Here is a 14,428-nt window from a genome sequence, read left to right as displayed (position 1 = left end):
GGTGTGCGCGTCACTGCCGCAGCCCACGCGGCCCCCTGGTGCCCGCACCCCATCTGGTCTCCCCACCCGGCAGCTCGAGTCTCCACACAGAGAAACTCGGCTTCTTTTCTTTTCTGCAGGGAAAGAGCCCCTGTTTGGCTCTAGGCCTGACTCGCTGGAGGACTCTGGACACTTCTCTTCACGAGGCCTCTTGTACCTTTTGTGATATGAGGAGGCCTGGCCCCTCGGGTCGTTTTACCACTCGTGGTACTTTTATTGCAGTCATCAGAGCTCGGAAGCAAGCAAGATGTCCCTCAGTGGGTGGAAGCAACCATGGGACATGTGGACGATGGAAAGTTGTTTAGTGCTAAAAAGAAATGGGCTGTGAAGCCAGGAAAAGTCTCGGAGGAACCTTAAATACACATCGCTAAGCGGAAGAAGCAGATCTGAAAAGGCTACACACTGTGATTCCAACTCTGGGACATTCTGGAAAAGGCAGGTCTCTGGAGCCAGGGGAAGGATCAGCAATGCGGGGGCTGGGGGGAGGAGGGATGGACAGGTGGGGACCAGAGGGGTTTTAGGGCAGTGAAACTACGCTGTGTGACGCCGTAATGGTGGATGCGGGTCATCTTGACATCTGTCAAAACCCACAGAACATCCAACACCAAGAGTGAACCGAACGTCACCGTGGCCCTCAGGTAACGATGCTGGGTCAGCACCGGCTCCCAGGTTGGAACACAGCACACCCACGAGTGTGAGAATGTTAACAGTGGGGAAGTGGGGGGGGAGAGGTGTACGGGAACTTGCTGTGCCATTTTCCTGTAAACCTAGAACTGCTTAAGAAATAAAGTCTCATAAAGTAAGAAGAAAGAAGTGATGAAGCAGAGCAGACGAGTGTGACCTGCCACAGTGGTCCAAGCCCTCGATGTCCCGCAGGTGAGGGCAGCCGCCTGGGCCGAGCGTCCCGAGGGCCAGCCGAGGCCTTGGCAGGAGAAACCTCACGGCTAACACGTGAGGGACTTGGGGGTGACGGGAGCCCCTGGAGGGTCCTGCCTGCAAACCTGGGGGCTGGGATATGGGCTTGAGGCACCAGAGAAGCGCCGAGGGGCCGGGAGGAGACCCTGAGGGCTGGGGCTCACCTGGACGCTGGGCCCGCACAGTGGGGTCTGCAGGGGCGGCGGGCTGTACAGGACGCTGCCGGCTGGGGGAGGCTCGTGCGGAGGGAACTCCCCATCCATGGTGGGCCCCACTGCCAGCATCGGGGGGCTCCACACGCCGGGCCGCAGGGGCATCTATCTGGGCTTCTTGCTCCGTGGTGGTGGCATCATGACCTGGGGAAAGACACGCATGTCCTGAGGTTGCCCTCTGATCCCGACAGGGGAGGGCGCCCTCCAGGGACAGGGTCAGCAGGCTAGGGGGTGGCGGGACCCCCAGGGGACCCTGTAGATGTCCCCCCAGCCCCTCTGACTGACCCATCCACGCAGGGGGCAAGCTGATGCTCCCAGCATCGCAGTGCTGCCGGGGTGGCCCTCCTGCTGTCCGGCCACCCCCTCCTGGGGACCCGGGCTGGGACCGCCAGGGTGAGGGCAACCCCTTCCGGGTGGCCAGGCCCCACCGCTCTCCCACCCTCGTTCTCAGGCCCCTGAATAATGCTGGCCGGGGGCTGCTCCCTCCACCCACAAAGTGGGCCTCGAGCCCTGGGAGCCCAGCGAGCCCAGCATGAGCCGAGGGGGGGCGCACCCCTGGCTCTCTGTACCTAGCATGTCTGGCAGAGAGGAAGCCCGACCAGCCAGCAGCTCTGAGCTGGGGGGCCCACCGGGGCTGGGAAGCCCCATACCTCTGCAACCAGGTCAGGCTTGCCGAGGGTCTCCGGGTGGTTGGGGCCAAGCTGAGTGGGGAAGAGCCCCCAGACCCAGATGGGGCTAACGTCGCACAGGGTCCCCACTGAGAAGGAGGGCAGACACCCAGCCGGGAAAAGCTGCAGGGGCCAACCTAGCCCCACGCGATACCCCGATTCGCACCCGCCTGTGGCCTGGGACCCCAGGCCCCAGGCCCCATCGCCCGCCTCGGATAGCAGGAACCCCAGGCTGGCGGAGCACACCTTGGGAAGCAGCCCCAGGACGTTAATCACCCGGGGAGGCAGGAAGGGGAGGCGGCTGGCACTCCCGGCCAAGCCCAGAGTGAAGAAATCCTCGGGACTTCCAGTAATCACTGCCGCACACGGGCAGCTTGTGCAATCCCGTGGGGGCGGGGAGGGCCGCCTGCACCGGCTGGGCGGCCCGTGCGCGCCTCACCCTGCGACCCAGAAGGAAAGGGGCCCGGGGGCCGGGCCACAGCCCACAGCTGCGTCCAGCCCTTCAGGAAGGGAGTGGAGGCCGGGCCGCCCCGCTCTGCTCAGGCCTTGGGCTCCAGCTGCTGGCCGGCCGCCAGTGCCACGGCCCCCAGCCTCCTGCAGGCCAGACCCGGCGGGAGGAGGAGGAATGCTCTGGGACCCACGGTCTCGGTCAGGAGGACGGTCAAAGCCCAGCTCCGCGTCTAAGGGTCGGAGAACCTCCCACAACTCGGGGCGCCTGAGCTCCTCTGAGCTTCGGTTTGGTCATCGGGAGGATGGGCTGCTCGGGTATGAGCACAAGGCTCACCTGGCGCGCAGTGGAGCCCAGAGCCTCCGCGATCCCAAGCCACTCCAGTGACCGCTGCCTCCGCGGAGGCCCCGGGAAGCTCCTCGATTCATGGGACCCCTCAGCGGATCCCTCTGGGATGGAAGGCGGGCTGGCTCGCTGTGTCCCTTGGGTCACTCGTCTGCAGCAAGTGCAGGGCATGTGTCTCTGCCTGAGACCCCCACTAACCCCACTGACACCCCTGCTGCCACAGCGTCCCTCTCTCGGCAGCCACACCCCGAGCACCACCGACCCCGTCCCACTCGCGGGCACTTCCAGGCTCTGCAGCCGCGGAGGGCGGGGCTGCTTTCTTGGGAAGCACCATCCAGAGCCCACGGCCAAAAAGCATGGGAGGGGGACCCCAGGCCGTCCCCAGGGTGCGCTGTGCCCGAGGAACCCCCCGGCTGCAGGCCAGGCTTGCGCGCCCCCATGGCCCCCGTTCTGAGTAGCAGCCCCAGCAGGCTCAGGCCCCACGCCGTCACCTGCCATCCAGGGCATCACGTTCCCCCAGCAAGAGGTCTGTCCCCGCAGCGAGGGCTCCATGACTGGGTGGGAGTTCCTGTAACGGAGCCTGTACATCCTGTCCTCTCAAAGACACGGGGCAGGGGGCATGCCTTGGGGACCCCCGCCAAGCGGGGGTTCAGACCAGGACCTGGAGGGGGGTGTGGGGAGGGGAGCGATGTGCCTGCGAGTCAAGGCGTCTGCAGGGCACCATTATCCGGGATGGGGCAGGGGGGACGCGGTGGGTGGGAATGAACGTGGTGCCACCTGGGGGTCGGCAGCTCCTCACACGGTTAAACGGTCACCGTGGCAGCCAAAACGTGGACACAGCCCAAGTACCCACCAGCAGATGATGGATAAACACCACGTGGTCCCTCCACACACGGGGGCATCACACAGCCACGCAAAGGGGCGAAGCCCTGACACTCGCTACCACGTGGACGGACCCTGAGAACGTGATGCTCAGTGAGAGAAGCCAGACACAGAAGGACCCACAGGGTGTGATTCCACTGATGGGAAACGTCCAGAACAGGCAGATCCACAGACAGAGAGCAGTTGTCGGGGGCTGGGGAGGGGTCGACACTGTGCCCACCGCCATCCCCATGCCCCCAGGGCCACCCCTATGGTGTCCCTGTCCTTCGATGCCCAGGCCCAAGGTCATCTCCCCGCCCCCACCTCCACAGTCTTGGCTTCCTGCTCCCCCGTCCCACCAGTGCTGGCACTGGGGCAGCCCCCAAACACAGTCCCCCCACCCATCCCCTCACTTTCTGACCTCTGCTAAGCAGCCCCACCAGCCCCGCCCCGGCCCGGGCTCAAGACCCTGTCGCCAGCCCCAGAGCTGCAGAGGGTGACCTCACCACGTCCCTGGGGGGCTTCCAGCCGCCTAGGATCGACCCCACCAGGCGGGGCCTTGGGGCTGAAGGAGGCGGGGTCAGAGTGTATTTTTAGACGTGAGCCCCATGACACGTGCCACGTGGGTGCCCACAAGGTGCTCTCAGGGAAGGGCCCACGCTTCACCCAGCTTTGAGTTGCAGGATTTCCTTTTGAGATCAGGTTTCGAATGAGTCATTGTAAAAGGGAAAGATCAAAGAATTGGTGGCCCAGACCAGACGACCGGTGGGGGGGGGGGGGCGGGATGTGGGAAGAGGCGAGATCTGGGACAGCCGGACCCCTAGGATGCGCCCAGCTGGCAGGTGACCGCGGCCACCCCTGCCTCTTGCCTGAGCCCACTTCACCCCATCACCCTGGCCAGACCTCACCGCGGGGCCGGTGTCCCCAGGGCAGGCCGCTGGATCTCACCCACGATGCGTGCTACTGGCTCAGCCCCCCAAGCACCCTCAGAACCGGCTGCCTGGACCCCCGCCGGGTGGTGCCTGGCCCCGCTGGCCACTTGTTATCCGGCCCCCCAGGAACTGCGTCTCCAGGCATCAGGGACCTGCCGGCCTCCTCCAGGCCACAGGACGGCAGCCCTCTGGTCACCCCTCCACTGGGGTCTGAGCAACAGCCCTGGGATCCTGGGACGGGGGGAAGAGTTGGGGGCGCGTGGGGACAGAGGCCCTGGTGGAATCGGGAGGCCTGGCCAGGCCCCGACTGGGCTGAACGGGGTATCTGGGGGAGGGCCGGAGTGGGGAGCTCCCTCCTCGCCCTGCTGATCAGAGCCAGCCTGGGGTCAGTCCCCAGTGGGGGCGCCCGGAGAGGCTCCGTGCTGAAGTCGGAGGGATGGAGGGACAGGGATGCTCGGGCAAGGGGATGGGGCCCTGTCCTGCGGGCACCGGCCACGCTCTGAGGTCCCACCTGGGCTGGCTGGCACCGCTCGGCTGTGTCAGGACCCCCAGGAGGGCACGTGCCACTGGACAGTCACCTCCATGGACAGGCCGGAAAGGGAGGGAAGCCTCAGGGGCCTCTCCACCAACTGACCAGGCCCGGTACTCGGGTGGGACGCATGGGGACACAGGGTCAGCTGGTGAGCGATGGGGGTATGGGGATTTGGTGGACAGAACCCAGTGTGCAGGAGGGAGGTGGTGGGACAGAGGAGGTGTGCTGGAGAGACTGGTGTCCCCCAAGTTCATGTCCACCAGGAACCTGGGAATAGGGCCTCATTTAGAAATAGGGTCTTCACAGATGAAATCAGTTAAGATGGGGTCGTACTGCAGCAGGGTGGTCCTAACGCAAAGACTGTGCCTTTATAAGAGGGAAATTTGGACACAGAGACACAGGGAGAAGCCACGTGAAGACAGAGGCAGAGGCCGGGGTGATGCAGCCACAGGCCCAGGACACCTGGAGCCCCAGGAGCTGGAAGAGGCGGGAAGGATCCCCCCCCAGCCGCCCCCCGCCCCAGCCTCCGGAGGGAGCACAGCCCTGCCGCACCTTGATCTCAGACGGCTGGCCTCCAGAGCCAGGAGAGGATAAATCTCCGGTTTAAGCCAAGTGTGCGGTCAGCTGTTACGGCCGCCCCCGGACACTCGGACAGGACGGGGGGGGCTTCCTTCGGCCGCTTCATTCAGCAGAGCCAAGGAGCCACCCTGACACTGGGCTCTAATTCCTGCCACCCGGGGCTGGGCGCACCGCTGACCAGGGCGAGGCTGGCGCCAAGCGTGCGACCCAGGACCTCCACGGGTTCCCAGGAGGCCTGTGGAACACAGCAGCCCTGGGATGCCAGCGGTGGGGAGGGCCCAGCCCCTGAGCACACGCCCTTTGGGCCGGACGGGGAGCCCCATGGTCTGGAACAAGGAGGACGAGGTTGGCCCGCGGAGAAGGCCAGGGGTCCAACTTCCAGTTCTGCTGCCAGTGGGGGGAGGACCTGCAGGCTCCCCAGCTCCCACACTTCACTGCCAGCGGGTGGCTGAAGTGACAAGCAGTCTCTTGCAAAACCTCCCGGCCTACTGGGACACAGACCACCCCCCGCCGGCCCCCACTCCCATCATGGGGCCACAGCATCAGAGCCTCGGTTCCGGCCTGGTACAGTCAACACCAGGCCGCACGGAGGAGGCCCTGGGGGGAGAGCAACCACAGCAGAGCCAGACCACACGGGCGCCGGCCACAGGGCACACGCACGGTGACCCCGGACACCAACTCGGGGACGGTGCCGCTACCCCAGGAGCCACCACGGGGGCAGGCACATGCCTGAGGACAGGCACCGGCCAGAAAAGCAGGTGGCGGGTGTCAGGGCTCCCCCCACGCGTCTCGGACAGACCAGAGGCCAGGAGGGCAAGGCCAGCCATTAGGAGAAACTGCACCCTGGGATGCAGAACCGACCCCAGATCCAGGTGACAGAGCGATATTTGCTGAATGTTTATGCAGAAAAGGAGACCCTCAGGCTGAGCCCCAGAGGCACCAACCCGGGCTCACCTGCACTGGCTGTGTCCGCGCCCACAGACCCATCCGTGTGTGGGCACAGAAGAGCCGGCCTGGGGTGCTCTGATGGCCCACGGCAGGTCGGGTGCTTCACAAAGCAACTCACACACCCAGAGCGGCCGCCCCGCATCCATAAGGGCCTGTCGTTGCCTTACAGCCCTCAGAAGGACAGTCAGCGCCCCCGCCAGCCCTCAGGGCACAGCTTGGAGGCACGTAGCCCTTTGTATCCACCCGAGGGCCAAGTGGGGAATGGGGTTGAAGACCGGGAGCTTCCTTAGTCACAGCTGGGGACACTGTGCCTGGGTCTTGGGGCCCCGACCCCTGGTCCCCACTCCCAGGTGTGGTCCAGCCTTACCAGGGGAGAGCCCACAGGATGAAGCTCCAGCTGTGGTGCCTACTGGCCCACCGTTGCTGGTGGCGGACCTTCCAACCTACGTCCACGTGGACATGTGTGGAGCGGCTGCCCACAGCGGCAGGGCATCTTCACGCGGGCTTCCTCCACTGGGAAGCGCGTGCTCAGGGCCTGTGATTACTCGTGGTCTTTAAAAGGCTTTAGAGGGGGCTTCTCTGGTGGTGCAGTGGTTGAGAGTCCGCCTGCCGTTGCAGGGGACACAGGTTCGTGCCCCGGTCCGGGAAGATCCCACATGCCACGGAGCGGCTGGGCCCGTGAGCCATGGCCCCTGAGCCTGCGCGTCCGGAGCCTGTGCTCCGCGACGGGAGAGGCCACAACAGTGAGAGGCCCGCATACCGCAAAAAAAAAAAAAAAAAAAAGGCTTTAGAAGGACTTCCCTGGTGGCACAGTGGTTGGGAATCCACCTGCCAATGCAGGGAACACGGGTTTGATCCCTGGTCTGGGAAGACACCACATGCCACGGAGCAGCTAAGCCCATGCGCCACAACTACTGAGCCTGTGCTCTAGAGACCGCGAGCCACAATTACTGAAGCCCGCACGCCTAGAGCCCGTGCTCCGCAAGAGAAGCCACTGCGACGAGAAGCCCGCGCACCGCAACGAAGAGTAGCCCCCACTCACCGCAACTAGAGAAAGCCCGCACACAGCAACGGAAGACCCAACACAGCCAAAAATAAAAAATAATTAAAATAAAAGGCTTTAGACACACTGAGCTTGTGGTCTCCTCTGACCCCCAGGTCTTCTTCCCCTGAGTGGATGTTAAAGCCAAATCTCAGCAGGCCCAACTTCCTAGTCCTTTGACACTGACGTGCCCCAGTCTGTCCAAGCTCTGTGGGGAGAAGGGTTTGTCCCTCCTGTCGCTTGCTGCTTGATGACAGGAGTGTCTCAGGCCAGCTGGCATGCCAGGTCTCTCTACCCAGCTCCTCAGAGAGTCCGGAGCGAGACAGTGGCTGGTGCTGCCCACAGCCAAGTCACACTAGTCCCAGGCGAGTGGTCAGACCTGTCAGTACCCTCCTTGGGCTCCTTAGGTCCAGCCTGGTGCCAAGAACATCCTAAGAGACCTTTGCCCAAGCCAAAGGGCACCCGCCCCCAAATCACAGCAGATGGAGCCTACGTCCCCTTCTCCTGTCGAGATGAAGGACCACAAACTCAGGCCCTCTCCCAGGCCTGCAGGTCAGAAGCCCAGGCGAGCTCGCTGGCCCTCGCCTCTGGGTCTCCGGAGGCCCGGCTTGGTGCTGATCCTGTCGGCAAGGTGGGGCTGCGGCCCAGCTTCAGCAGCAGCATATGGAGGCCCCTTGAGCTCCGACTCAGTCCCCTTCAGCCTCCATGGAGAAAGTCCTCTGCTTATAAGGACTGTGTGATGAGACTGGGCCCCCCAGGGAATCCAGGGTCCTCCCCATCTCAGGGCCCCTAATTTAATCCCACCAGCAAAGTGCCTTTGTGTGTGGGGTGACACGTCTGCAGGTCCCGGGGCCAGGACGGGGGCATCTCTGGGGCCGTTACTGAGCAGACTCCTGAACCCAGCTAGGACACAGCCCACGAGTGGACAGGCAGCCTGGTTGGGACTGGCCTGACCCTGTGCATAGTACCACCCCACGCCGCCAGGGAACCTCCTCAGGGCCACAAAGGGGCTGCGGGGCCTCCTCTGCGCAGGGATGCGGCCCGGGGCTTCCAGATGGGCTGGTTTTGCAAGGGGAGTGGCAGGTCTGGATTTTGGGGTGCAGTCCCAGCATGGGGTGCCTTCCTCCTGGTGCCCACGGTGCTGGGGGCAGAGCTGCCAGACTCTCCAGTTACAACCCAGCTCCCCCCCAACCCAGGGTCCTCCTGAGCGCCGCCCGACGCCCACCTGCAGACTCACTTACCCTGAGCCCGGCGCCCAGGACGGTGGCTGGGCCTCTGGAGGGCCTGAATCTCACGGAACTGCCCCCAAATGCCCCGGCCCACAGACATACCCCAGGCAACACCAGGAGGGCCCCCACGCCCTGTGGCACCATGGCCGGCCAAGGAGTGGGTGGTGGGGAGGGTCTCACGCCCCCACTGTGAAGCTTCCAGGGCCGAGCCCCGCCCCCAAGCCGTGCAGGCCACGCAGAGCTTTGCAGACACTCTGAGCGGCTCTGCTGGCGGCCCCTGCCGAGCTCCGAGCCCCCCAACGCCGCAGGGCTGCGTCGTCCGGTCCGCGAGAGGTGAGGGCTGAGGGCTGAGGGGCCAATCCCTCAGGCTCGCCCTGCCCCCACCACTGTCCCAGCTCCTGCGCCAGCCTTTCCTCACCGTACCTCAGGTGCTGGGGGACACCCGCTCCTGGCGCCTCCCGGCCAACTCCACGCAGGATTCTCACCCCATCTCCATCCGGCGATGAGTCACAGCCATACAGGCTCACTGCGCCAGCAGCCCCAGGACGCTCCCTCCTCCCGTCCTCCTCCATCCCGCTTCCTGTGTCAGCCTCTGACCCGGGGGCTGCAACTCCCACCCCGGCTCCCGGGAAATGCCAGGCGCCGGCCTTCCGGAATGTGGCCCGGCTCCCGCGCCAGCTGCGGACCTGGCAGCGAGGCCGCGAGACCTCTTTCGGTTTCACTTGGGGACTGGCTGCAATGGGGACGGAGGCCAACCCGGAGGGAGGTACCTGCCCGCAGAGAGAGGGCGCAGCCCGGGGGCGAGGCCAGCGGGGGAAGGCGCCAGCGGGGAAGGCGGGGCGGTCGCCTGCCTGGAGGGAGCGGGTGCCTGAGGACCCAGGGAGGCGCGGGGTGACCGCTGCCCCCACTCCCGCCCCCGGCACACAGCGGGGCCAAGTTCAATGCCTTCCCTGGTGGTGTCCCTGCCTGCCGTGCGGGGGACACCCTTTCTGCCCCGTGGGCTGCACGGGGGGAGCGCCGAGCCGACCTGGGAGGGGACAAGTCACCTAACGGGTGAATGCAGGGGCGGGGGGGGGGTGTCCTTGCCAATCAGGGGAACCTACAGGAGGGCCTGCTACCTCCTACAGGGCCGGGCTTCAGGGAGGGGCTCCCAGGCCTCCCACCACAGCCCAGGCACCAAGGCCCAGGCACCAAGGCCCAGACACCAGAGCCCACGTCCCCGCAAGACCGCTTCCTGCCGGTGGCAGTCAGGGCAGAGCTGGGGCTTGGGGGCTCCCAGGGGAGCCTCGTTCACCCACCATAAGATGGGCAGATGGCACCTCCCCTGCCCTCCTTGTGGGGCTGGGAGAAGACAGACCTCCATGCTCTGGGCCGGCTGATGCCCGCTCACCCCAGGCCGCAGCACTGGGCATCTGAAGGCTCAGTCAGGCCCTGCTATCTCTCTTTTTTTTTTAACACTTCTTTGTTTTATGGAGACGCGATTCATACGCCATACCTTCACCAATTTAAAGTGAACAATTCAGTGGCCTTTAGTACATCCAGACTTCTGCAACCACCACCTCCATCTAGTTTCAGAACATTCCGTCACCCCAAAAAGAAACCTCACTCCCATCAGCGGTCACCCCCACCCCCTCCCCAGCCCCTGACAACCACTAACCCTGTCTCTCTGGATTGGATGTTTCCCACCAATGGAATCACACACCGTGTGTCCTTCCGTGTGTGGCTTCTCTCACTGAGCATCTTGTTCTCAAAGTCAGTCCCTGTTGCTGTACATAAACGACAGTCCTTAGCTCTGCCCCCCACCCCAGGGGGCTGGCAAGCCCAGAGCCTCAGAAATCGCCCTCACCTGAGTCACCTGCCTGAGGGCAGGGCGGCCCCACCTCCCAGTGAGGAAGCTGGTGGCTGTCACCATGGCAGGAAGATGAAGGAAGTTTGCTGTCCTCCCCAGCCCAGCTCAGGTCACCCATGTGGGACTGACCTGCCAGCAGCAGAGGAGAGGGTAGTTCCAAGGGACGGGGACTGGGGTTCCACTCAGGGGAGAGGGGGCCCACGGACACCAGGCCGCACCCAAGCTGGGCAGATGGGGAGATGGTGGGTGAGCAGGGCTGGCCAGGCCTGGACCGGGCCTGAGTGACCTCGCTCTCGGCTACTCCAGGCAGCCTTCCGTAACCAGCCCTCCCCGCATCTGAACACACGGCCCTTGGCTGTGGAAAAGTGGCTGGAGATGCTCCAAGCCTGCCCACTGACGGATTGCACATACTCAAGACACACACACACACACACACACGCATGCACACGTGCAACACGCATGCACACGTGTGCACGTGGCACTCACACGTGACGCGTGCACACTCTGGCATGTATGTGCACTGCTGCACACGAATCTGCACACATGCACTCGCACACGCGCACAGACACACACGCACCCCCTGGAACTGTGCTGACACCCCGGGGGCCTGCCTCCTCACTCTGTGTGTCAGCCTCCAGATGCCTCTTTTTGATGACAAGACCCCCCTGCACGGAGAACAAGCAGATCCCCGCCCCCAGCAGCCTCTGTAAAAACCTCAAGGGTGGAGGCCGTCCTGGGAGGGAGGCGGCCTCTGGGGACTGGGCACAGTTGCCTTTTTATTCCCAGCCCAGCTGTTCACGTGGCCAGAGCCCTGTGCTGGGTCAGCGTTTCCGGCCCGGCCCCTGCTGGAGGGGTGTCTGAGACTTTGCTAGAACCAAGCTGGGCCAGCTGGGCTGGTCATGTTCCCAGTGGGGGCCAGCTCCGTTCCCCCACCCCACCCAGGTCGAGGTGGTCAGGCAGCCGGAGAGCATTGGCCCTGGGCTGCACACCTGAGGCCCACCCCACCTGGACTTCAAAGCCAACTGCCTCTTCTGTGCTGTGCCGCGAGGCTCCCCTGGAAATCAGGCCCCTCATCTGGGCCCCGGGGCCCACCATCCTGCCGCCAAAGTGTAAACACCTCCCCAGTGTGTGCGTGCACGTGCGCGCGCGCGCACACACACACACACACACACACACACACACACAGGGTGGGTCCGGCTCCAGGCAGGTGTGAGTAGACATCTCACAGAGTTAAACAAAGGGCCCTCCAGCCCTCCAAAATCCCAGAGAGCCTTCCCCTGGGTCCCCATTGGCTGTCCCTGGGGACAGTGTCTCACACTCGCCAGGCTCCCCAGGGTCTGTCAGGCGCCTGCCTGAATCTCCCCGGCCCTGGGGTGTCCCAGGACCACCCTTCCCCAGACCACCCACCCAGGGTCCAAGCAGACAGCCCTGAACAGCCATTACCCATCTGTGGGGACTCCCCTGGGAAAATCCAGGGTGCTTGGAAGAAAAGGTGCAGCTGGGCTGGCGGTGGCTTCTCCAGACTGCCCAAGAGCCCCAGGTCTCAGCCCCAAGGACAGGAGCCCGCAGCTTCTCCTCTGTTCACAAGGGTCCCTGAGGGCAGAGCTCCCCACACAGCCAAGCACGAAGAGCCCAGGGCAGGGACCGGAAACACAGGGTCAGGTCCAGCCCTGGTCGCCCAGCCTGGAGGAAGGGCGGGCCTCACATCCACTGACTTGTCTGGAGTCTCACGCCTCTGACAGGTGGCCTTTCTTCCCTCCGGGCTCTCCAGCCCCTGGGGACCAGCCCCAGATCCCTCGAACCTTTAATACGGGGACAGACCCACCGTGGTGGGCTCGGGGCTGGATCACCTGGCCCGGCAGCAGGTAGGCAGGTTCCCACCTAAAGTCCGTCCGACACCAGCCCCCTCGCCACACGTGGAACACTCACTCGCACCCCCCCACCCCCACCCCGTGACTGCCAGCAGCTCCATCCCAGGCCACATCCAGGCCTGCCCCTCGTGCAAACAGATGGCAACAAACCTGGCCGGGCCAGGCAGTGGACAGGCAGAAAGGATGTCCAGGGCAGGCGGGACCAAGGCGCATTCCAGGAAGCAGAAGCCGAGGGGGGGCAGACACACTTCACACGCTCGGTTCTTTTTCCTTTTCCAGGACGTTAACAACACGATGCTATGAGACACTCCTGCCTGGCTGTCCACGCCTCTGCTCCCCCACCCCGGCCTCTCCCGGCCAGTGCTGGGGTGCTGGGAAGGGGCCTCACTGTCCCCATCCACCGTCACAGGCTGCTCCTCCACCCACTCCAAGCCCCGGCAGCCCTCTGCCCACCACCTCCCCCGGCACATCCTTGGGGGCTGTTCCCAGTGCCAGCTCCAGGAGACACTCCCACCCAACACGCTCTGCCAGCTCAGCTAATACCAGCAAGGCCCCCATCCCAAGGCCACAGGATCCCACCCGTGGAAACACAGGGAACAACAGCCCCAGGGTGGAGAAGCCAGGACAGGAGGGGTACTGGGAGAGGGGACACTGAGGAGGAAGGGCAGGAATCTGCAAGCAGCCTGGGGTCAGGGGTCACCCAGAAAAGGGGGGCTAAGGTAATGGAGCTGGAGAGTCACAAGAAGAGAGGGATCGGGGAATGACGGAGGAGCAGTCAGGAGGGGGTCACCAACTGCAGGAGAGTCACAGAGAAGTGCGGGGTGAAGAGTCACCAAAGTAAAGTCCGGGGATCACCAAGACGGGAGGGGTCAGGGAATCGCCGAGGAGGGCGAGAGGAAAAGGCTGGGGAGTCGGCTGGGTTCAGGGTTCACGCCAAGGCGAGTGTCGGGCGGGGGTCACGGAGCAGCGCAAGGTCGAGGGTCGCCGAGGAGGACGCGGTTAGAGAGAGTTCACGACGGACGACGCCGTCGCAGGATCGTGGCGGAGGACGTTGTCGGGGGTCGCCCAGGAGGGCGGGGACACGCCACCGCGCTCCCCGCGCCCGCTGCCCCGGAACCCCGGAACCCCCGGCACGGGGCGCTGGCGGCCGCGGGGTGCCAGGGCCCGTGCAGGCCGGGGAGCGCGGCTCAGCCGGGCGGGGACGGCGGGGACGGGACGGGGGGTGGGGCCGGGCGCGCCTCACCTCGGACCCGGGTCCGGCCGGGCGCGGAGCCCGCGGCGCCTCCGTTCCTCCGAGCTTCGCCTCGGCCCCGCTCACTTCCGGGTTTCGGGCGCCATCTTGGGGGCCCCGCGCACTTCCGGTCATGCCGTGGGGCAGAGCCTCTGGTGGGCGTGGTTGTGGGCGGGGTCGTGGGCGGGGCCATCTCGCGACGGCCCCTGAGGCCCTTGAGGCCCTTCCGCCTTAGGGAGAGGCTCGGACTACATGGGTCCTGGATTTGAATCCCGTCCTGACTGTTACTGGCTACCCTCGCGAGCCTCAGTTTCCTCCTCTGTAGCATGAGGAATCACCCCCACCTGCAGGCCTTTGCACGGCTGTGCCCTCCCCTGGTGCACTCCGACCCTGACCTGTCAGCCATTGGGGCTCTTGGACAACCCAGATCTTGGCCTCGAAACCAGCTGAAAGGGCCCTGGGCCCCCCAGTCATGCCCCCTCCCTTTATTGCCTCCCCACCGAAAGTAGTCTGCTCATGAATCTGTCTCCACCCCAGAATAGGAGTCCTGGGACCACCCCCCACCCCAACGGGGAGCCTGACACAAGGCGTCTGATAAGCCCCAGGTGCCACCAGGAGAAAAAGCAGGATCCTCTCAGGCAGGGCCACGGGGTCTGGGTGGCTCCCCTCCTGGCTTCCTCCCTGTTAGGGCTTCTAGGGGCCTGATGCAGATGATGCTGGGATTTGC

The 14,428-nt window shown here is 64.8% G+C and overlaps 1 protein-coding gene across 3 annotated transcripts in view; it reads right to left on the bottom strand.

Annotated features, from left to right (window-relative positions):
- SBNO2 (strawberry notch homolog 2) overlaps positions 1-13,823 on the bottom strand; it is a 43,926-nt gene extending 30,103 nt beyond the window's left edge. For all 3 annotated transcript variants that reach the window (XM_070045361.1, XM_070045362.1, XM_070045363.1), the window contains exons 1-2: positions 13,714-13,823; positions 1,119-1,310 (exon numbers count right to left, since the gene is read on the bottom strand). In XM_070045361.1, the coding sequence (XP_069901462.1) occupies positions 1,119-1,271 (153 nt within the window). In that variant the 5' untranslated portion in view covers positions 1,272-1,310; positions 13,714-13,823. The remainder of the gene's footprint in view (positions 1-1,118; positions 1,311-13,713) is intronic.
- Between the last annotated feature and the right edge of the window lie 605 nt (positions 13,824-14,428).

This window comes from Globicephala melas, chromosome 3 (assembly GCF_963455315.2).
Source record: "Globicephala melas chromosome 3, mGloMel1.2, whole genome shotgun sequence".
Lineage (NCBI taxonomy): Eukaryota > Metazoa > Chordata > Mammalia > Artiodactyla > Delphinidae > Globicephala > Globicephala melas.
Note: the sequence above shows the minus strand (reverse complement) of the source record. Positions and strands in the feature narration are given on the sequence as shown.